The sequence below is a fragment of the Rhineura floridana genome, chromosome 4, assembly GCF_030035675.1.
Source record: "Rhineura floridana isolate rRhiFlo1 chromosome 4, rRhiFlo1.hap2, whole genome shotgun sequence".
NCBI lineage: Eukaryota > Metazoa > Chordata > Lepidosauria > Squamata > Rhineuridae > Rhineura > Rhineura floridana.
Genome location: NC_084483.1, coordinates 35,289,634 through 35,313,381, shown reverse-complemented (window position 1 = coordinate 35,313,381; position 23,748 = coordinate 35,289,634). Strand labels below are relative to the sequence as shown.

Below are 23,748 nucleotides of genomic sequence, written 5' to 3'. Positions count from 1 at the left end.
CTTGATAATGTACTACAGGGGTGGGGAACTGAATCTGGCCAGTGGGCTGGATCTAGAGGTCCACACCCACCCCTGCAGGCCGTTTTTACAGGTGGACAGGGCTGCTGTAAGCCCTCTGATGGCACCATGACATCCAGTGATTCAACTTCAAAGGAAAGAATTGGGAGTGCTCTAAATGGGCTATCAATTCTTCCTTTCTTCCTTTGCATTTCTAGCTTGAATTCAAACCAAGGATGTGAAGGAAGACGTGCTTAGTGCATGTTGAGTGTGCGCCCAGTTTTTGTTCCATTATTTGCAGCTTGAAGTTTGAAGCAGTGGCTTGAACTTCCCCACACCTGATGTCATGCATGACATCAGGGCTGGGAAAGGATTTGCCCAAATCGGCATGGCAGCTCAGTCTCTGAGGCCCGGTGGGCCTAATTAGGCCTGTGGGCTGGAGGTTCCCCACCACTGATGTCTTTGGTCAGGGATGAGAATCCTGTGGCCTGCAGATGTTGTTGGATTCCAACACCTATCAGTCCCAGCCAGCATGGCCAATGATCAGGGATGATGGGAACTGGAATCCAATAACATCTGGAGGACCACAGGATCCCCATACCTGTGTGAGGTTCTGCACACTGAGACAGTGCCTGCTCAGAGGTCTTATAGTCTGTGGTACTTGGGCAAGACCAAAATTTGAAATAAGATCTGGCAGTAAAGCAGCCAATAGTCTTTAAGAAATTGGAGACAAGTTTCCCATAGTGATATATGGGCTACACACATCTTCCCCCAAAGTGCAGTTTCTGGTGGTTCACACTCAAACTTCGTAGGATAAAGTGAGGGGCCACCTAGTACCTTTTTTGCATGTATGTGCTCTGTAATACCCACGTATAAGACACGTGTTTAGTGTCTTTTATCAATGTGTATAAATGGCAGCTCTTGCCTTCCAAACAGATGCAAGAGGCAGGTGGGAAAGTATTATATATTTGCCTGTTTACATTCTTCAGGCAAACCTTTGATGTGGGCACTCATCAGAAATAATGTTGTGTCTGTGCATTGTGTAGTTGGGGATCAAGCACAGAGTACAAAATATGTCACGCGAAGGGGTTGTGAACCAGAGAAATAGTCACTCATAGGAAAACGGGGTGGGTGGGTGGGTATGCTTTTGAATACCAGTTGCTGGAAACCACAGGAGGGGAGAGTGCTCTTGCACTCAGGCCTTGCTTGTGGGCTTCTCATGGGCATCTGGTTGGCCACGGTGAGAACAGGATACTGGACTAGAGGAGCCATTGGCCTGATCCAGCAGGGCTCTTCTTATGTTTTTTTCCTCTATTGTGACTTTCCACAATGCGAATGAGGTAGATGGGCTTGTTTTTCCATTATGGTGAGTCACAAAATGGGTCATTGGCTTGCAACAAGAACTTAAGAAAGCTATGCCTATTAGACTTTTGGATTCCCACCTCCACTTCTGCCTTTATTTTTATACCTTTGATTCAAGGAAGTTGATTAGTCTGACAGTGGTGTCCTAAATTCACCCTGTTGACCAACATGAAGGTAGTAATAACATAATGTGAAACCATAAGTGTAATAACTGCTATCGCATATAGCAAACAGAACTTTGATACCATTTATTCAGGGAGGTCAGTTAAGGACAGCCAATTTATCATGCTGAACTTGCTTGTTTTATGTGATGTTGAGTCTTGGCATAGCTTTCCCGTGTGGTGACTAGGGATGGAATCATCTCCTTTTTTACGTTTCATTTTTAAGTGTGACCTCCTGGTGGTCGTCAATGATCTGATTCCTTTTTCCTCTGATATCTTTTTGTTTTTCTGATCTCCTCTGATTTTTTTTGCTTTGCAGAGAATCATCAATATTATAATCACTATTTATTCACAAGTCTTCACTGGTATTGATCTGTAGTCTGAACTCTAATTGTTGCCTGTTTACATTCCTTTTCAAGCGCATTGCAGAGCAGATTAAGGCAGATAATCAAGTCTTCCCCCTGCTGCTTTCTATCTGTTACAATTAACACTTCATTGACATCAGTGAAAGAGAATACACATTTGAAGAGCTCACATGGAAAATAGATCAATAAAAATATCACTCACATTATTGATGATTTCAAATGAATTAAAAAACAAATTAATCAAAAACCAGGTGCAGAGAGTTGCTACTTCAAAATTCTGTCCGCAAAGATAGAGAATATTAGAAAAAAAAATTAATCTGATGGCAAATCCAATTATTGCAGAAACAGAGCCTATTGCTAATGGTGAGGATACCTTCCATGCGCTTTAGGTCTCTGGTTGTAATTTGCAAGATCTCTAATATCTTTCTAGCCTTTTTGAATACACAAAGTCTCATCTTGGGAGATGGGGCAAAATACTTAGCTAACAACACTTCCTGACTGAATGATCAGTCTCTTGTGCCACCAGAATGCCAATAATTCAACTTGCTGAATACCAGAGTCCCTCGCGTGCTGAACCCCTTTGGGCAATCTAGGTACACTGGATCCCCGGGCCCTGTGGCTACATAAAGCGTTGTACAATTGCGAGAGTTTATGGGTGAGGGCAACTAGGCGCTTGAATTCACATCTGTGTGCACAAGCACACTTTACTGTAATTGCATAAAGCAGTTCCTTTGACTGAACGAGGCAGGATGTTTCCTCTAAGCCTGGGGTGGGCAACCTTTTTTTTTGGTCAAGGGCCCCATTCCCTCAGGGTTAATTGGGGGGGGCTGTATGCTGACAGTGGGCAGGAGACCAGAGCCAAAAGTAGGTAGGACCACCCCCTTTTCTCTCCCTCTCTTGCCATCTCCTTTCCCTTTCTCTTCTTCCTCTCAGCAAGCTACCAGGGGAGGGACAGATCACTCTTGCCAAAGTCTGGACTGAGCAGAGGGCTTTTTAAATTAGGCTGAGAATTGCATGTGGCCCTAGGGTCACAGGTTGCCCATCTCTACTTATATGTTGAACCTTCTTTGGTCTTTTCCCAACAAGCATTCATTTCAACACGTAACATTGCAGGGCTCACTGGAAGCTGTAGCTTGACACAAATGTGACCCACCTATGGAAGAGAAGCAGCAGCGAAGCTCCTCCTCTTCTTGCCTGCCTGCCACAATGTCAGGGGTGGGCTGTATCGCTCTGAAAGAATTGTCATGGAGGGAAGCAAGGCAAGATGAAGCTGGGTGCTACTGCATGCCCTGCTGGTATATTGTGACCCAATGCAGTCCTCGGGTTGGCTGTCTACTTGCCAATATAGCTTCTCCTGTCCTTTGAAAAATTTCCTTGCCAACCTGCTCTTTCACTTCTGTCACAGAAACTGTGTGTGAATTTTGTTGGGGATGGAGTTGTAATTTTTTCAATGTTTAGAACAGATGTAAGCATTCCATGATGTCTGAGCAGTTTAGTCTACGGAGGCTTCCTTGTCACTGTGTTTTGGCTTTCCACGTGATAGTCCAATAATAGGGTAACTACCTCTGTCTCAAGAAACCATTTCTGGTGAGAGGTACCCAGGATGTGTGTACCGCCTTCAAGTCAATTCTGACTTGTGTGAACCCAGGGTATCCACTCTTAAATGTTTACTTGGTATTGGAGAAAATGAATTTAAAATACTGTTTCTGGATTGTTCTGGGGTCAAATAATCATGCTTCACACTATGGCAACTCTCTTATTGTTTGCCTAATACATGCCTGATATTGTCTGCTTTTTAATCTGATTTTTAAAAATCCCCATCACCTTTGTTTGCTCCAGTGTTGCTATATGTCCGAAAGGAAACAGAAGAAGTCTTTGATGCACTTATGCTCAAGATTCCATCTCTGGAAGGTCTCATGGAAGCTGTAAGTTGCAAGGTTTTTTATTATCCAATTTTAGAAAAAGCTGGAGAGGCAAGATACCTACATTTGTACTTTAGGAATACAGCCATGCTCGTTGGTGAAGTAGTCCTATTGGTATCTGAGATTTCAGCAATGTAAGTGGCTAATAAATTGTTCTCCCCAAGGTTAAGATTGCAGCAGTGCTTGCATTACCATAATCATTCTGGACCCTGTTTGGTCTGGGCAAATATTTTCATTGCTGGAAAACTTGTGTTTGTTTTATAGCAAGTTTACTACCAAATTGACCTTCTGGAGGAAATAGGAAGAACACAGAGTAATGTTAACATTATATCTTCCATTGATATGCTTTATGAAGTAAGCAGGCAAAAGCTCCAGTTACTTCAGTGTGTCCTTTGTGCATGCAACACACAGACGTTGCTAACAGAAGGGGGAAGTAGGGACTTGAAAGGGCAGTGACCAATCACAGTACAGCGGGGTGGAGCTGGGCAAAAAGCCAGTAACACTACTGGGCCAAGGAGGCCTGTGGTGGCTCCAGGAGAGTAAGGCACCAGCTAGCTTTCAGAAGGCTCAAAGATGTACCCAGTTTGCACCGTCAATAAGTGAGGATATTCATGATCTCTGACTGTGCACTCACACACTTTTCCTTTGCTCCTCCAATGGTTTAAAGTTGGCTTCCCTATCCTGGCTTATTCAGAAGCCATTAACCATAGTTCCAGGTTTGCACATAATACGAAACTATGGTTAACTGGCTTCCTCGTTTTTGCCCTCTTCTGTAAAGGGATACATATGGGTGCACAAAGCTTGTACATATTAAACCAGGATTTGCTCATGCAGATGTGACATTTAGTCCGCCCATAGCTTAATAATCCCCTGTGGAACAGCATGTATCTTAGTTTTTTGTTGGCATAGAAAATCATCCTTCTTTGTGGTTGACCTCTTTAATTGCAAGTTCCTACCATATAACTTTCTCTATGCCACAGTTAATATGTATGACTCTTTACATGAGATTACAGTAACAGTAGCATTGATCAGATCTGAATTATGGTTTTTTGGTTAGGTGTTACCAATATACCAGGTTCTTAAAAATTCTTTTTTTAAAAAAGGATAAAGCTTATTTATCTCTCTTTCTCTCTTTCCCCCTACCCCATGCTGCAAAATGGATGAAGATGTTTTTTGAGTATGGTTCTTCACACTCATAGGTATATATAAAGTCTACTTTAGGGAAAAGCTCAACCAACAAAATCTCAAACCAAAAATATTATTTAAAAGGTGAGGTAGTACTAGCATGGGATGAATATAGCCATATGCAAAGCCTTATTAGGCCATTTTCACAGGACAATCCTATAGGTGTTTGCCTAGAAATAGGGGTGTTGCTAGGTACTTAAAAGATTCAGGTCATAGGCCTGAAGACACAAATTTGAGAATGAGAACTTATGTATATAGAAGTAAAATTTAGAATGTAAATGCCGCAAAAGACAAGCCAACTAATTTCCCATTGGAATCCCATCCACTTGCATTTTTCAATAAATTTGCATCCCACCCTTTTTCCATTTATTTAACCCCAGTTAATTTCCCAAAAAATCATGCTGCAAAACAAAGTTCCCTTCAGTTACCACTCATTCATTATCTCTAAAGCATCTCTTGAGTTTAAGATGACTTATCTATTTATTTTCCCAAATTAATATCCTTCCCAACAGGAGTGTTGCTAGGTACTTAAAAGATGAAAAGCACAGGTGCATGATGACATAAATTTGCATAACATTTGCAGATGCTAATTTACATGTATAGATGCAAACTTAGGTCTCCAAGTAAATTCAAGATGGTGGGAGGCTGGAGGCCTCACCAACACTGTGCTTTGCAGCCCTGTCCAGCAGCCTTGTAAAACAAAATATGCTTTCTTTTAATAAGGGGCAGGAATTCTGGAGCCCACTATAAAAGACCATGGCTTGGGCCCACTCTGCCATCTCCTTCCAATGCTCCTATTTATCCAGGAACCCAGATCACCCCCAGTTCTATTTCCCTGAATTCATTCCCCACCCCGAAACACTGCACTTAGAAAAAGATTATGTGCCCATGCCTTAGGGGCTCACTTCTAGCAATATTCTACAGAAGAAGTTCTAGCATGCGTTTGCAGCCTTAGTCTCTTGCCTTGAACGTGTTCAAATCATGTTCTGTAGCTGACTTTCCATGCACAGTTGTAATGGGTAGTATTATGAATCCATGTTCTACCTGTCAAATGGTAAGATTGATCACTAGTGCATGAGTTGTGGGATGGATCCAGTGTGGGAAGTGTGTGGGAAGAGCAGACCTCAAAGAGTGGCCATTAGGACTAGGCAGACGTCACTCTTTTATAAGAATCTATTTTTTTTATTAGAATACTTTGGCAGACTCTCAGACTTCAGCCTTAGAAGAATCTACTTTTTTTTATTAGAACACTTTAGCTTACTAACTGGAGCCAAGTGCAAAAAAGTGGCTCACAGGGGATGACATATACTTAGAATTAAAGAACAGGGTGTCCCCAACCACATGCTCAACCTAGGAGTTTGTTATTAATAAGCCATAACTGACCTCACACCTCTTTTACACAACACCCACTCTTGGTTGCCCCTCAAGCTTTCTTCCTTTCAGCAACTTAATTTAGAAACCTTTGATTCCCCCCCCCAATTGTTTTAAAAAAGTGGAAATCAGAAACTTTTAGGTCTACTGCATGTTGTTACTGTTGTTGTTCTTAATTACATTTATTAGTCACTTGTTACCCGAAGGTGTCCAAGCGACTTACAACATTATTAAAAGCCAACATAAATATACATAAAATGAAATAATGAACCACCCCCGTAGAACTTCAGAAATCATCTAGAGATCTACCTTCTGCCCACCCCTGACTTCTGCTGTTTGTCTTTGCTTGTCTGCCTTTGTCCTCATCCAACTAGGATTATGGAGTTAAAAGAAAAGAAGCCAGTAGGAAACCTCGCCAGCCTTGCCCTTGGGTTTCAGATTCCACTCCCTGATCTGAGATTCCTTTGCCACAGCTTGAAAGGACTTGCGTGCATGATGTGCTCCAAGTTTGTGCCTTGTGTGAACTTTGCATTAAGAAGGGAAAAGGGGGGAGGTGATTAAGCTCATTTGATGGCTGCAACATATGCCCCCCTCAACTGGAAATCAAGGCACAAGTACAGACTATGCTATAAAAAGCCCTTCCATATACTAACTTCCCTGAGATGGTACTGAGATGAGATTAGAACAAAACCAGTATCATAGATATTGGACCCTATAACAATGTAGTGCCTTTTATGGTGGTTTGTATAATGTAGATATATAAAGAAATAATATATCTGAATAACTTAAGTTGCTGCTTTTGGGATTGGGGCCCACTTTTGCGTATTTACAGTTTCCTTTCTCCGGTTCTCAGAGTATTCAAGCATGTTCTCCTGTCACTCTTGGACAGTTAGGTGGGTTGTCGTGAGACCTCAGGCAGGTCTTCCAACAGCCAATCAGCTTTCAACTCATTCTACTACGTAGCTCAAACTTTCTGAGGTGTTTATGAACAGGATGTCTGAAGTATTTTACTCTCCTTATATGGCCTTATCCAGACTAACGTCAGTGTCTGCTTGCTCAGTTTTTATATTGGTTAAACACAACACATAATTAAAATACTAAAATTCGCTACCACAAGGTATAGAGATGGCCACCAACTTGGAAGGCTTTAAAAGGGGCTTAGAAAAAATCATGGAGAATAAGGTTATCGATGGCTACCATCAGGTAGTATGCCTCCAAATATTAATTCCTATGGAGGACAAGTGTGTGTGTGTGTGTGTGTGTGTGTATAGGTGGGTGGGTGCTTTTGTGCTCAGGTTCTGCTTGTGGGCTTCCCATAGGCATCTGGTTGGCCACTATGAGAAGGGGATGCTGGGCTAGATGGGCCTTTGGTCTGATCCAGCCAGGCTCTTTTTATGTTCTTAGCTTGCCCCATGGAACTCCCATCTCTACCTGTGCATCCCTGTCTTTAACTCCATTTCTTAGTCACACCTACTAAGCATGTTTTGGATATATCAGCAGTACGCTGACGATACCCAGCTCTATTTCTCTGTAACATCTGAATCGGGAGAAGCCGTGCAAGCCCTGGACCACTGCCTGGACTCGGTGGTGGGCTGGATGAGGGCCAATAAACTGAGTCTGAATCCTAGCAAGATGGAGGCACTGTGGGTTGGTGGTTCCCGAGTTCAGATAATTGGTCAGTTGCCTGCTTTGGATGGTGCCGTACTCCTTCTGACAAAGCAGGTTCGTAGTCTGGGGGTACTCCTGGATCCATCTTTGTCGCTAGAGGCCCAGTGGCACTCAGTGGCTAGCAGTGCCTTCTTCCAGCTTTGGCTGTTAAGATAGCTGTGACCATTTCTGGACTGAGATAGCCTGACTCCTGTTGTCCACACACTGGTAACCTCCAGACTGGATTACTTCACTGCACTCTGTGGGGTTACCCTTGAGGTTAGTCCAGAAGCTGCAGCTGGTGCAAAATGTGGCAGCATGGCTGTTCACTAGGGCAGGGTATTGCCAACATGTCACTCCGCTGCTGAATGAACTGCACTGCACTGGCTACCTATTAGCTACTGGGCTAAGTTCAAGGTGCTGGTTTTGATGTACAAAGCCCTATACAGCTTGGGACCAGGATACCTGAAAGACCATCTTACTCCTTATATACCCAGTCAATCACTGTGCCCTGCAGGTGAGGGCCTCCTGCAGATACCATCTTATCAGGAGGTTTGTTCCGCACAACACAGAAAGCGGACCTTTAGTGTAGTGGCACCTACCCTTTGGAATTCCCTCCCCTTAAATATTAGAGAGGCGCCATCTCTGTTATTTTTTCGGCGCCTGCTGAAGACCTTCCTCTTTCAACAAGCCTTTCAACAAGTAGAGATCTTATCCCAGTCTGCATCTGTGTTGGAATTGCTTTTTCATACGTTTTTAAAGCTTTTTAAAAAAATGTTTTTAAAGCACTTTTTAAAAAAAAGATGTGTTAAGGATGTTTTGTTTTAATATATTTTAAAGTCTGTTTTATGATGTTTTAGAATGTTTTCAGTGCTTTTGTTTGCCACCCTGGGCTCCTACTGGGAGAAAGGGCAGAATATAAAACAAATAAATAATATATAAATCTGGAATTTTATTTTAAAAACAGAGCTCTTATGTTAGGAAGCTGTCCACAGCACATTTTTACAGCTATTCCAACTGTTTGGGGAGTGCCAGGTGGAGTTTCTAACATTCAGTGGCTGAGGTCATACTGTTCTCTCATGGGCCTGTACCGCCTCAGTTTTCACCATGGGAATCACTTGTTTAAGATCACTAAGTGAAAATTGTGCCCTTCATGAAACTTATCATCTTGGAGAGAATGCTTGAATACTATGAAAGCAAAAGGTTGATGGGAGTTGGACTCTCAACAATATGTGGAGATTCCTCAGTGCTGGTTCAGGGTACGCAAGCATTTAGTTCCTGGAAAAAATGGAAGGCTGTTGAAAATGTTGAACTAATCTTAATGCCTATGTGGCTAGTAAAAGTTTTCAATGGCAGTTTGGAGAGAAATGCCTAAGCTTTGAAAGAGCAATTTTCATTGGTTGTGTGTGTGCAGGGGTGGGTGGGTACTAATTAATTCAGACATCACACCAAACCATGGCTAAGGAAACTCGGCTATAGTTCAGCATTATTTATTGACAAACGATGGTTTGTAATTAGCCAGGAAATTAGACTTGATGTATTTTGTACAGTAGGGCCCCGCTTTATGGCGCATCGCTTTACTGCGCTTCGCTAATGCGGCTATCTCAATTAGATGCAATTACACTAAAGCCCTACTCATACGGTGCTTGTTCCGCTTTTACGGCGGTTTTCGGGTGTCGTGCGCCATTCTGTTCAATGAGTTCTGCTTTTTGGCGGGGGTCTGGAATGTAACCCGCCATATGAGTGAAGCCCTACTGTAGTGAGTTTCAAAACTATGATTTGTGTTTACTATAGCTTTGTTTGATGTCTGAATTGACAAGCCATTACAGCCATTGCTCTGCCATAAGACATAGACAGGAGTGAACGTATGAAGCTGACTGGATAGACAGTGAAGCAGACAAGCGGTTCTGTATCTTGGTTTACCTGCAGTATGTTTGGAAGCTCAAACCATGATTTCAGTTCTGAACTATAGTGAGCATAGCATGAATATCAGCACAAATTCCAACTACAATTTATGAATGCTTTTTCATGCCTCTGTTTAATTTTTGCAATTGTTTTCTGTTTGTTTTGTTTAGATATCTGACAAATATGATGTCCCTTTGGATAAAATTGGGAAGGTCTTCAAAAAATGTAAAAAAGGGTGAGTATATCTAAGATAGTAACCATTAGCAGCTGTGCATGCAAGATATGACGTCCTGCACATGGTTTTTTTACATTCTCTGTATACAGATCTGCCTTCTCCCAACAGCCAGACTTGTTTTAAACAGCGGCAATACTATTTCCCCCGAATATTGAGTGTTGAGAATACAGCTGCCGTATAGAGTTAGGATGCAAAACTGAGCTAATTCAAGTGAGCCTCACTCACTTCAGGATTCCGCTGCTGCTGCAGAAAAGAACGATCCTGGATTGTATGCCAAGTCTTTACTCTTCATTAATATATAGTTCTGCCAAGAAAGGTAAATCTTCACCGAGTTCTCTGGGCAGGAGCAACAGGTCTCTTTGCACTGGTAGGGAAGTGGCTGCTCTGTTGTGCATTGTCAAAATATATAGGAACAATTGTTCAGCAAAATGAAGTAGTCTCTCTTGGATGTCAGCAAGACAGGATCTGAAGTCCGAAGCTTGATTATGACAAGCAGTGTTTTGAGAGGGAATCGCTTTTTGATTTTGCACATGTTTACAATGAACACCATTTAATAAGCATTACACATGCAGCAAAAATAGAAAAACTTAAAATTAAGAATGCTTTGTGCTTAAGTCATGTTGGTTTAGTTACTGGAATTTTGGTTACTGGTTAGAGTTTCCATTGGAGCTCGAGTTTATAACTGGGGAAAGAGGCTTGAATTGTTCAAACAGCAACCATTTTTACATCCATCTACAAAGTCTCAGAATTGGTCTTGCGAACTATCCACATGATCTATGGATGTTCTTCCCCCTCATATCAAAAGTTAGCTCCTTAGACATCTTCTTTTGAAAGACAAATAAGCACAGATGAAACTGCAAATTTGAAGTCTGACTAGATGAGTTGCTGGTAGTTAATGTTTGTGTTTACCATGAACTGTGTGCTCAACATTTTACAGAACAGAACACAAAATGGTGCAGTACCATCTCTTTGGGATTATCATCGATTTAAACAAAATGTTTGTATACACAGAAATGTACAATAAACTATATAGAACATTTTAGTTTCCATATAGTTCTGTTCAAAAGGGAGGAAAAGAAAAAAGGAGGTCAAATAACAAGCTTGCAAAACCTAATTACAAAACACCTAGTATATTATAAGGTTGCACAATATATACTCTGTTGTTCTATTAACAGCAAGTGACCACTTCCCTCCAGTAAAGCTCTCTCTCCATTCTGTCCCTTCTAATTTTCTTACAATAAGTGTCAGGGCCCTTCCAAACAACTTTTTAAATTAAGCATTCAACCTGGTTTGCTTGCCAAAAGCTTATGCAGTGGTTAGACTATGTTCAGTCTTTATTGAGTGTTCATTTGAATTTGTTTACCAGACGGTTATATTTTTATTTTATGTATTTATTTATTTATTTAATTTAATTTATATACCGCCCTAAGCCCGAAGGCTCTCTGGGCGGTGTACAAAAAGATAAAAAATAAGCAATATATAAATACAATAAATACAATAAATCAAGAAAACAAAACAAACAATAAAAGAACCAAACAACATCCAAAAATACAAATAATGATGAAAATACCATTAAAACACACATTAAAATGCCTGGGAGTATAAAAAGGTTTTCACCTGGCGCCGAAAAGATAGTAGCGTCGGCGCCAGGCGCACCTCATCGGGGAGGCTGTTCCACAGTTCGGGGGCCACCACAGAAAACGCCCTGGTTCTAGTCACCACCCTCCGAGCTTCTCGATGGGATGGCACTCGGAGGATTAACTATTTATTTAACAAAAAATTATATACCACTTTATTGTAGAAAATCTCTAAGCAGTTTACTAAAAGAACCTAACATTATCAATAAAAACAAGTAATTAAAAATATTTCAAGACGATTAAAAAAGCAATAGACTATATTATTGTCATATTATGGATTCATTATATAGTATTAATCCTGATTTGCTTGTGGGCTGTTCATATGTTTTCCCATTAGTCATTCTTTCATCTTTCCCTGCCACTTTCCAAACCGCAAAAAGTCTGATTCTTTTTAAAAGTGGATTTTGCTGCAGTTGGATGACAGAGTCTTTTCATCCACTTTAAATGTGCAAGCCTAAAGTACTGGTGTGTGGGTGGATTTGCTCCTGCAAAATACTGACAGTCTGGTGGCAGTTTCAGTTTCAACACATATAGTGTATTCTGGCATGGCTGAGGCTGATGGGAGTTGTAGTCCAAAACATCTGGAGGGCACCAGGTTGGCAAAGGCTGTCATGTCTCATACCCAGCTCAATTGCTTAGTTGTGGGGGGTCTTTCTGTTTCCACTTGTGAATTATTGCCATTCTTGCTGCAATACGTAAATAAAATAAACTTCTCTGTCATCCTTTTTTAACCTTTCTATTATGCAAAATAACTATTGGGTCTGCTGTTATTTTCCTAATATTTTCCAGTACTATCTCCCAAAGTTTCATAATATTAATACATTTCCCCAAAATATGCATTAAATCTGCTCCAACACACCCACGTCAGCAATTGTCCTCTGCTGTAGGGCATATGTCATGTGTCTCAATCTTTTCGGCATTAAGTACTATCTAAACAGGAGCTTATAAATCCTTTCCGTGAAGTTTAGATGTGTAGGCCTGGTCACTCCTGCCACTGCTACACTGTTGGGGGCTAAGTCATGGTTTGGCTTAGTGTTGTGTGTCCAACCCTGGACTTGTTGCTTTCCGAACAATCCCCAACTTGTAGAAACCAAGGTTTATTCTTGGCTTATTGCCAAGAGTCAGTTTATAGTGTGCATATGACCTCCATACATAGAGTCAACTAAAAGAGGATAGGCCACACAAGCTGAGAGATGGGGTAGCAAGGACCTAAGGGTATTGTGGCAACATGTACTTCTGCGAGTGTCAGGGATTGCCAGATTTTGTCTGGCAGGCTGAACCTTTCTAACTGGTCTCAATTTGCTGTGTGGTTTGCTAGAAACCAGCTGCTATATGAAAAGACATTCATGTATTCCCTGCTCCCTCTCAGTTGGCAAGAAAGAGAACCTCAAGGCCTAATGTAATTTCCCTTTTGTGACCTGTGTCCTGTTTTGCTCATCACAGAAGTGTGTATTTCTTTAGTTTAGCCTAATAAATTATGATGATACCCATAAGGTCTTGCCTGCTTTGTGTGGTTGCCTTCAGTGTATTTCTTTTTTGGCTTTAAAGTGTTCTGTTTTTAATCCTCTCTTATTTTCTTAGCATCTTGGTGAATATGGACGATAACATAGTAAAGCACTATTCCAATGAAGATACCTTCCAGTTACAGATTGAAGAGGCTGCCGGATCTTACAAGCTCACTCTCACCGAGATCTAAAACCTAGCCTGTTGGGCCCCTTGTGGGGCTTTTAAATGAAGGTTGTGGACACAAACCTCTCATTACTTTTGTCCTCAGGATTTAAATGTGTCTTTAGGGAAGAAGCCATTTGTCCTTCGAGAGAAGAATATATTTTGCTGTTGTTTAACAGCACATCCACATTTCTGTCCTTTGGCAGCAACACTGCACTTGGAATAGATGAACAGAAGACACTGAATTAAAAAAAAAAATCCAAATAGCAGATTTTACCGAAGCACTATAAAATGGCTTTTTTGTGATGACATCTGCACATCACCTTTGCCTATTAAATGTGTGTGGGTTTGTTCATCAGTTCATAGCCTCCTACAGGGCCTTTCCCTCCACTGAGAGTGGCTTCAGAACTCCAAATGATGCTTACAGGAGTTCCAGAGAGATGTGGGACTAGACTCTTACAATGTTTACGGCTGAACAGGGCATATTGCTATAATCTACTTCTACGATATTTGAGGGATGTCAAACTGCCTTGCTTTATGAAGAACTTCCTTTAAATTAGTATATGAATCCCATTGATGAGCTGTATTTGTATATAAGTGCAGTGTATTTTGAAGGGGTGTAAATGTGTACATATTAGACTTATATATAATATATAATACTATATAGATATGTGTGTGTGTGTATAACACAAGAGTGAATAAATGTTGTGAAGCCTATCTGGAAGGACTATATGTATATAAATATAATGTGGAGAAAAGCAGTCTCAGTTCCAAATTAAATTTATGCTGCACATGTTCAGTCCCCAGTAAGGGGGGGGAACCCTGCTTCTGCATAGCATATTTAATCTTTATTATCAGGAGCAGAGATGGGTCTAGCTCCATGTAAGTAATTAAGATCAAGGTTAGCAGTAATGTATTAGTCCAGTATAGCAGCAATTTGTGTGTGTCTTTATTTCCCTCCCAAGGTATAAATGTGAGGAAGTGTAGGCCACATACAGCCTCCTTGAAGTTTTGAGGTCTTGAACCTCAGGACCATAAGCCAGTCTATCTCTGACCATTTTTTTACCACTGAGCTTCACTATGAGCACAGTATTTTTAGGGCAATTCAGACCACCTAATGGCAGCATATCTCTGCCTACAAAATATGGACGAGCTTCATGGCCCTGTACATGGCTGCATACCTCCTTTCACATGAGTGAGTGAACAAGCTAGGATGTCTTCAGTTAACTATAGTTTCCCATTGCATCCTAGTCAGTAAAGTATGATTAACGGCTTCAGGCCAAGCCAGAATGTGAAGCCATGGTTTAAAGTTGTGTGACAATTCATATTAAGGAAGGAACAAAGCGGCTGTGTGCAGGGCCATGGGCTCACTCATATCTTGACTTAATAAGCAGAGATATGATAGTCTGAATGAGCCCATTACCTTTTATCGTATAATTTAATCATTTCAATTATACACCATATTACTTCTGTGACCTTCTCATGTTAGCTTAATGGTTAATTTATGGTTCTGTTTTGGTACTACCCCTCATGGATATATGGTGCTGTTAGTGATTTACAGTGACTGTGATCATGAATAGAAAGTGTTTCACTTTTTTGTTATTGATGCCAAATGGTATAAAGCCATGTTTTCAAGAGTAACAGAAGTCTTTAACGGAGTAACAGAATTTATTGTTTAAATTGGATGTAAAGAATCCAAATTGGCTGACCGAAGGAATGTGGTAGCTTCAATCTGCTTCAAATATTACGAGAAGCAGCATAGTTGATGCCCAAACCAGAAACTTAATGGGAACCTACCTCTTCAGGGGTAACTTCTACCTAAACAATTTCCTATATGATTAGATGACTTCATTTTGAATGCCGCACCACAGGGGGCCTGTGTAGGCTCACCAAGCCTACTTAAGCATGAAGCATCAAAACAGCTGCTGTCCAGTTATGGGGTTTCCCAGCACTGACAAACACTTCATTGTTAATTATTCCAAAATGTGGGCTTAAATTCTCTTACTTGATTATTTTTTTGCTGGTATATTGTTTTTAAACTTCTCTTGTTAGCTTCTTATTAACGCCCCTACTAGGGTCAAAAAGCAGGATATAAATATGTTTAATAAATACATGTTGATAAATTAGTACCAGACCAAGAAAGACTCTACAAAAGCCCATTTCAAGAGGCATTTGTGTAATAAAGGTAATGTCTTGGCTGAGGGAGGAATTAGATTCAGTTGCATTTAAAGCTGAATCTATCAAATTTGCACGTTCCAGAACAATATGAGAACCAAAACACAGCCATCCTTTCAAATCTGCACTTACCCAAATTTTGCAATGTAGTTCTCCAACAAAGAATGTTTACAAAAATGCTGATACTATGGGTAAGTGTCCATAAAAATGAATATATTAATGAAACAATGTACAAAAATTGTTATACTAAGAGAAATTACTTGCAAAAATGTGTACATTATGAGTATGTACAAAAACATGTTTATTAGGAGAGGCTTGCACAAAATGCTGAAGAATTTTCATGAGGAATTCTTTTAAAAAAATAAAAAAATTACTGCAGATATTCAGAGAACTGAATTTAAGATTGGAAAAATGAAACACTGAGAGAACCAAAACTGACAGATCCTTCCAACCCTACTGTCAGCTTGCTCTTGATTTCTCAGCACAGAATATTCCTGTATGCTGCCCATTGTGCTCTTTGCTATGTTGAAAACCACTCTGGTCAATGAACACTAATTTTGCTTCTCCATTGTGAGTGTTTGTTCTGCATGTGAGTTACCCGGCAGCGGAACCCTGAAGAAAGAAATATGTAAAGTCAACTGTATAGGTGGAAATGAACCCACAAGAGAACCTTTCCTAAAGAAAAAACTTGAATTGGTTTTTAACAGGCAAATATCTGCTGGTTCAAAAAATAAATCTGGTTATCAAAAACAACCTTTGAATATGCTACAGTTTACACTTCATATAGTTAGCTAAAAGATGCTTTGAGAAGGGAATTTTATACGCACACACACATTAAGTGAATACTTTTATGTCTGTAAAAAACTGAAATGTTACTTCCATAAGTGAAATTGACTAAGGGGGAAAAATCAGGGTTTTTCTTTTTTGTAAAAGGTTGAATTGATGCTTATTTATATACAGTGTCTAAACTGCTGATTGCTTTTCTGGGACATGGGGTTTAACTGCAGCCATATTTATATATATGTTCTATGGAGCTGATTATGGTCTCTATTTTTGTCTGTCTGAAAAATTACTGTAAAAGCAAGAACTATTAAATTTTATATGTCTCTTTGTAACCATTCTGTTAACTTTACCCAATGTTAATCATAAATTTAAATGTTTCCTTGGAGTATAGGAAGCCAATCCAATGCTCACCAGTATCTCAGACTGTTATTGTTCACTGTCACCTCTACTTTGCACCATTGATCACCATGGAAAGCACTTACTGGCATTTATATGACAGAATGATGAAAAGTAAGGGAGAGGTAAAGGGGATACAAGAAATGCTCTATGTAGCTTTCCCCCAGTATCTGCCAGTTACTATACATGTACTCATGTAGGAAGTGGTCTTTTTAACAGAGCTTGGCAAGCCACTGTTTTCTTTATCAACAAGATGGGGCTGATGGATTATTATCAGATGAAAGCAAAACTTATTTTGCTGGGTTGCCCTAATGAAAATCTTGAAATTGTTCATCTTGTAAAGCAAAGTTAGTTCCTGTTTCATACCATGAATAACCATTCTGTTCTGTGTTCTCTCTCACACACAGAATAATTTGCTGGTTGTGAGGATTTCCCCCTTCATTCAGTTTTTCCATGAAACATTTTTTCTATATTTAAAGCCAGGGAGGGGAATCTGTGTCCCTCCAGAATGGATGCTCTTGGACTACAACTCCCATCAGCCCCATGCGGCAGGGATCAGGGATGCTGGGAGTTGCAGCCTGACAACATTTGGAGGCCTCTGATTTAAAGTCTTTTCCTTAAGATAAAGCTTGGGGAAAGTTGCTGTGTCATAGGGTTTTTGTACAGTTTCTATTCTCATCCTGTAAATTTGGTTTGCTGATTTCTTGTGGTTGACTATAGGAGTTTATTATTTTGTGGCAGCCTTCCCAAGCCTGGTGCCCTGGCCTCTCAGTGTTGCTGGACTACAATTCCCATCATCCCTAACCCATTGGTATGGTGGGGGGGGTTGATGGGGGTGAATTCAAAATATCTGGAGTGCACCAGGTTAGGGAAGGCTACATGAAGTCTGAAATGAACCCAGGAATATTCCAGTCAATGTCCATACCATTTTAGAAATAAACAGCACTGTTGACTAATGTTGGCTTTAGAACAAATTTGATGCTCTTGGGAGCACCACATATCTGTAGTGCTGTCCCTGTTATTCTCAACATAAATTTGGTATACTTCTGCTGGAGACCTTAAGGGGCTGTCCTTATTGGAATTAAGTGGTATGTTATGGGTTTGGGGTTGAGATGGATGATTTCTATGAGTCCCCTTCCAGCCTCTGATTTGGAACCCTGCATCTGGGGGTGAGAAATCTGCTCTGCTGGCCAGATCTCCCATTGTTAGTCTAATAGAGGGGGCAGGTGAGTTAATGGGCTTATCCAAGTGGTGAATGAGCCAGGGAGATCCTATTATTGAAACTCTTCAGGAGAGCCCCCCCCCCTCCTGAGGCCAAGGAGAGGCTTGTGTTTTGAGTTGAGTCTGAGGTAAGGCTGGGAACTAGAGGCAGGCAGAGAGACTGGGTTTCATGGCTTTAGGGTGTCTCCTGTAAGCCTGATTAAAAATGCAAGATCTATTGGACTGCTGATGCTTTGAATCCCTCCATCTTAAGCTCAGGTTGGTATGTGTGTAAATAAACCATATTTCATAAAGACATCACAGACTCCGCTGACCTTCTTTCCCAGGAAACCAAACCCCTGGGGTAAACGCAGGGACCCCTGAAAATCTCTCACTGCTCAGAGATTGGGGTGGTGCGCAACACTGGTGTTAGATGTGGGATTGAGTTTCCTGGAAGAAGCATTGGTAGCAAGGTGTGCCTGAGTTAAAATGGAGGGAGAAACAGCAACCCTCCTGGAACAGACAAAATTGATGTTCCAGCACCAAAGGCAACAAGAGCAAAGCCATCGTTGTGACCTGCTAGTGTTTCAGCTCAATGGATTGTCTGACTCTGTTGCTACTAGAGAGCGTTTGAGGCTGTAGTAACCAGATCAAAGTGTTTCCATTAGCCACACCTGGATGGGGAATGGGTTGATCAGCCAATCAGTTGCGAAATCTCTTTGAAGCTGAATTTAAAAAAAAAGCACACTCAAGCTGATCCAACCAGGTTTTACAGTAAAAAGGGGTGGCGTTTGAATAGTGTAATGTGTCTCGCTTTCAGAAGAGAGAGGTGGAGATGCACTGGAACTGGCAGAACAATGAGTGTGTTTCTACACTGACTTCGCTTACCTGAAGCCAATCTCTAAGTCACAGGGAACCTTTGGCCTCCAGATGTTGTTGCTCCAACTCCCATCAGTCCCAGCCAGCATGACTAATTACTGTTGAGGATGATGAGAGGTGTGGTCCAGCAACATCTGGAGGACCAGAGGTTCCCATCCCTGCTCTAAACAGTAGGCTCCAGCAGCACTCAATTTCCTATGCTGTGTCCCTTTATTAAGTGTCCTTACAGAGTATTTACAACTGCTCTTGTTCCACACAAGGCACAATGTACTGTCCAATTATGTTTTCAGTAAAGGCTTCTTAAGGTCCCTTTTGGGGTCCCCTCTTCCACAGCTGCCCTTGCAAAATCTGTTCCCATGTTTGCCCTGTTTGTATCCCACTCTTTATCCAAGGAGCTCTTTATCCAAGGAGCTAAAAGAGGCATGCATCAATTTTCCCTCATTTTATCATTGTGACCGCTTTAAGTAAGGTTAGACAAAGTATGATTTATCTTAGGCTGCAGTCTAGAGCTAGCTCCAGGTTTGACGGGCCCCTCAGCAAAGTGTCCTCTGACTCTGGTATAATCCCTCCTACATTCATGACCTACATTCAGTTGTGGGGAACTGTGACAGCAGAGCTGGTAGGAGCAACAGGCAGGCCATTTCAATTGTGCACTGTTGACATGTTGGGGGCATTGTGGGGAATTAAAATGTCCATCCGTTGGTGCTACCTCCAGGTAAACCCCACAGCCAGTTGCCGAGGCCATGCATTAGGGCCAGAGAGTTCTTCTAAAGTGCTGGTCCTCAACAGCTGCTGCCGCCATGCTTGCTGCAATCCTGTATGGTCTCATTGACTGACTTTTGAGTAAGTACGATGTTGCACAGTGAGGATACCTAGTGAACTTTCTGCTGGGCAGGAATTTGAACTTAGTTCAAATGTTTGAATTCCTCTCTACAAGACTACGCCATGCTTTCCTAGAGGTATAGTAATCAAAGGATTACATCCAAAAGTGATTGCACAAGTACCTTATTTATATGTTGCACTGATTTTTCTCTCTAAATTTTCTGTTAAACATAGCCCAAGTAAAATGCTTTTTGAGGGGATGGGGGCTAAACTTTTCTGTCTACAAGGCAAAAGTGGATTTGAAGATGAATTGATGCAAATGTAAACTTTGGAAGAAAATGCATATGAATACTTGGCTGCTTGTCACATGAATCCTAGTTAATTCTGCACTACTCCTCCGGGGAGGAGAAGGGGTGATTGCTCTAACACGGTATTGGTTCCTTTGAATATGATTAACAGCTGTATGTCTCCTAAAGTGAGGCTACAAGATACAAGTATTTCAGCTTTGCATAAATGAAAAGTCTGCCATGTGCACTTTGTGACTTCTTTATTGCCAAACAGCAGTGTCTCCCTTTCCAGATGATCTTGCTTGCCTGTGCACACAGGTTGCAAATTGGTGACACATTTGGCATTGGGCAGTCTGCTCATTTTGCAGTACATAAAATGTGCCTATTGCACTGGGTACATGTATACACATACACCCAGAGAAAGCGATGACAAGCAGAGTCAACTAGATTGACCTCACTGCTCTTACTGTTATCATCTGCCTGCTTGGGCACTGCCTGAATAAATACACATGCCTTCTTCCAGCCTGCAGGGCAGTGCACTTGACCTTTGGTTTGAGTGAGCAAATACTAGAGCAGGGAGTAGATGCTAAGAAGGTTTGCTTCCAGACTCGGGAACAAACCTCTCTTCAAACATTATTTTTATTTTCTTGATGTAGAATATTTACATCCTGCTTTCTTGCGCTGAGAGCCTCCCAAAGCAGCCTACAAAAGATTCTCAAAAGAAAATCACACTCCACTCTGGAAAAGTTACAATGATTGCATGGTGTGATTGTGTGGAATCGGGATTATTCAGGTTCTTGTCCTTTCTTCCTGGGTGTCATACCAGGCAGCAGTTCCCTCTGAGGCAAGGGACTGATGCTGAGCACCTGGAACCCGCTCAGCTTCTGTGATGGAAGCTGCCCTCCCTCAAGGTGACATAACTAGATGACCCTAGGCTAAGAAAAAAAGCTGTTCTTAAAGCAATCTGTCCCCGCATCCCACCGCCTTCCAATAACAACACTTTCCTCCGCTTCAGGGTTTTTAGCCAGTGCCTTGTTTTCTTGCCCTTCCAGTGAGTACGTATAGAGCATGAAATACTGTGAAAGGCCAGGGGGGCAGAAGTGGCCCCCAGGTCTCTCTGTCTGGCCCTTAGGACTCTCACCAGGGAACACCCCTCACTGGACCTCATTTGCACTTTGCTTGCGTGTTTTTGGCTGGCTGGAATGTGCCCTTGAATTCTGATCATGCTTGTTGCTTGCCTGGATGGAGGCTAGAGAGGGGTGTGTGTAGAAACTCACCTACTGTACAAAGGTAATATTCACATTAGTTGCTCTGCCCACTGTTGGTGATGGCTACCATTGTCATGTGCCCCTCCCCCCAAAAAAGTTGTCCATACGGGAATGCCCTCTGGTTGAACAAGTTTCCTACCCATGGTATCGATCATCCCAACTGCGTTTGTGAGAACAGAAAGGAAATTCTGGATCCTAGAACATCTGCATTGCTCTTTTCTCATTGCCTTGGTATGCTTGAAACTACTACTGGAAGGAAGGCTATTTGTATAAGGGATTGGCTTATGCAAAGCTGGAGCCACTGTCTCCTCTGCTTTATTTGAGAAAAGCACTGTGTTGGTATTTGCCATGGCATGAGCCAAGATGCTGTCCCTTCCCTCCGAAGATGTTTGTAGCTCAGTGGCTTTGAGCCACCTGCTTACTCTTGGGGTAGAAACACACTCACTGTTCTGCTGGTTCCAGTGTGTCTCCACATCTGAAAACTGGGGCAAACCTGAGTGTTTTTTTTTTTAAGTCAGCTAAGATTTTGCAACTGATTGGCAGATCAACCTGTTCCCCCTCCAGGTGTGGCTAATGGAAACACTTTGCTCTGGCAGCTAGTGTGTTTACAACCTTCGTTTTCCTGTTGCAGAAAGGTCTGATCCTTGTTCAGCATTGGCTGCTAGCCTGATCACGCATTCTCCTGTGATCACTGGAAGGAACATGAATGGCCTGGTTGGCTGCAAGCTGTTGGTTTAAAATTGGCGATTGAGCTTTGTACTTAAACACAGGCTATGCGGCCAGAAGTCATGAGACTAGAGTTGTATGTAGCCCTTTGTTCAGGTGCCCTTGACAGCCACACGTCAAGTTTCATATATTAACCAGCCTTAAAAGTAAAGGTGCACATGCCCTTTCTTAGAAGCCAAGCTGTTCTCTCTTCCAGTTTGGGAAATGTAAAGATTTGCCATCTCTAAGGGACAAATTGCTATATAAGATTCAGAGATTATTGGGAGAGGTGCAAACTAGCTAGTACTATGAAAATTAGGAAATACAAATTAACTTTGATTCCCACTTCTAACTAGTATCATGGGAGCAAAGAGACCTCACTGTTCGGGTAGGCAGCTAAATACAGAAGCCGTGTGGATCCTCCCCTCCCACCCTCTCATTGCTTCAGTGGCTGAAGGTAATGGGGCAGTTTATTACAAGGGACTTTATATTATTTACTCTGTGTGTTTGCACAGTGTCTAAAAGCAGGGTCCTGAACTTGGTCAGCACTCCTGTAATACAAATGACAGCAAATTCTAAATGACACTACCTTATATAAGCAATCTGATTTCACTGGGCTTCCAGGTTTAATGTAGCACTCATAAGCAACTACAGCTGAAATAAATTTACTCCTAAATGTTCTTCTCTAGGAATGTTGATGTCTAATTCACATGATCCTAATATTTGATATCTGACTTTTGGCTTCCATATGTGACATTTAACAGCTGATATGCAATCTTATGTAGTATTTGACTATTTATCAATATGCAATACTATTTAATATTTCACAGTTGGCACCTTATTAGGTTTCTTTTCTTGCCAAAACCAAGACACTTGAGAGATCAACACATTCAGAGTTTGCATTTGAAATATAAATTGTGATACAAAAACTGTGAATCATCATCGTCGTCGTCGTCATCATCATCATCTGTGATGTTTCATTTCAGCTCTGTCCCCAGACTACAGTAAGATTAAAAACATTTTTTAAAATTCTTAAAAATTCCATTTCATTGATCTAAGTTAACTTTAAAAAATGGGCTAAAGAAATATTTTCTATGGATTCCTATGTGGGTGTTGAAAGCAAGGACCTGACTGTTTGATTCTGCTGTGGGAACCCAGCAAATGACAACCATCATGACTAGCTTCCATTGAGCACAATGAAATGGAATTTGGGCACATGATTAACACTTACTAGTTTGTATCTCTCCAGCATAGAAATCTATGTGCCACTCACTGTATCAGTAGATTCCAACCCACTCATGCCCACTGATGGTCAGTGGGAGCATCTCCCTCTGAATCCCTGCTGTTTTGCCATCCCTCTCCTTACCTGCTTGCTCTTCTCTGCTGTTTCATATGTTGGTGGCTACACAGTCCTCAGGAGCAGAGAGGCGTATGCATGCGTGCATGCATTCTTCTCCACCATACACCTCAAAAAAAGCAAATTCTTGACAAAAGAGCCTGATAATATGGATGTCCTATTTGTATCAATAGTTTCCCTCCTTTCCTTTTGAGGGGCAGAAATTGCTCAAGCAAGCCCCATTATGGAGGAATGCCACTTACATATCCTTGGAGGGGAGGTGTAAAATAGGGCGGGGGCGCTGCCACCAATATATAAACCAGGCGTAACCCTTTCCCTTTTCCTCATTCTTCCATCTGTCTTCCTCTTCCTCTCTTATGCATGTGCTGTTCTTGGCAAGCAACAATGCAAGGGCTCCACCAGACGACCTGTCAAGCATTCA

At 41.5% G+C, this 23,748-nt stretch overlaps 1 protein-coding gene across 6 annotated transcripts in view; it reads left to right on the top strand.

The window, feature by feature from the left end:
- Nucleotides 1-18,209, top strand: part of GRHL1 (grainyhead like transcription factor 1) — an 81,131-nt gene extending 62,922 nt beyond the window's left edge. For 5 of the 6 annotated variants that reach the window (XM_061622792.1, XM_061622793.1, XM_061622794.1 and 2 more), the window contains 3 exons: nt 3,725-3,810; nt 10,086-10,150; nt 13,369-18,208. In XM_061622792.1, the coding sequence (XP_061478776.1) occupies nt 3,725-3,810; nt 10,086-10,150; nt 13,369-13,483 (266 nt within the window). In that variant the 3' untranslated portion in view covers nt 13,484-18,208. Of the gene's footprint in view, nt 1-3,724; nt 3,811-10,085; nt 10,151-13,368 lie in introns of all 6 variants that reach the window. The other variant, XM_061622790.1, reaches the window with a different exon arrangement.
- The last annotated feature ends 5,539 nt before the right edge of the window (nt 18,210-23,748 follow it).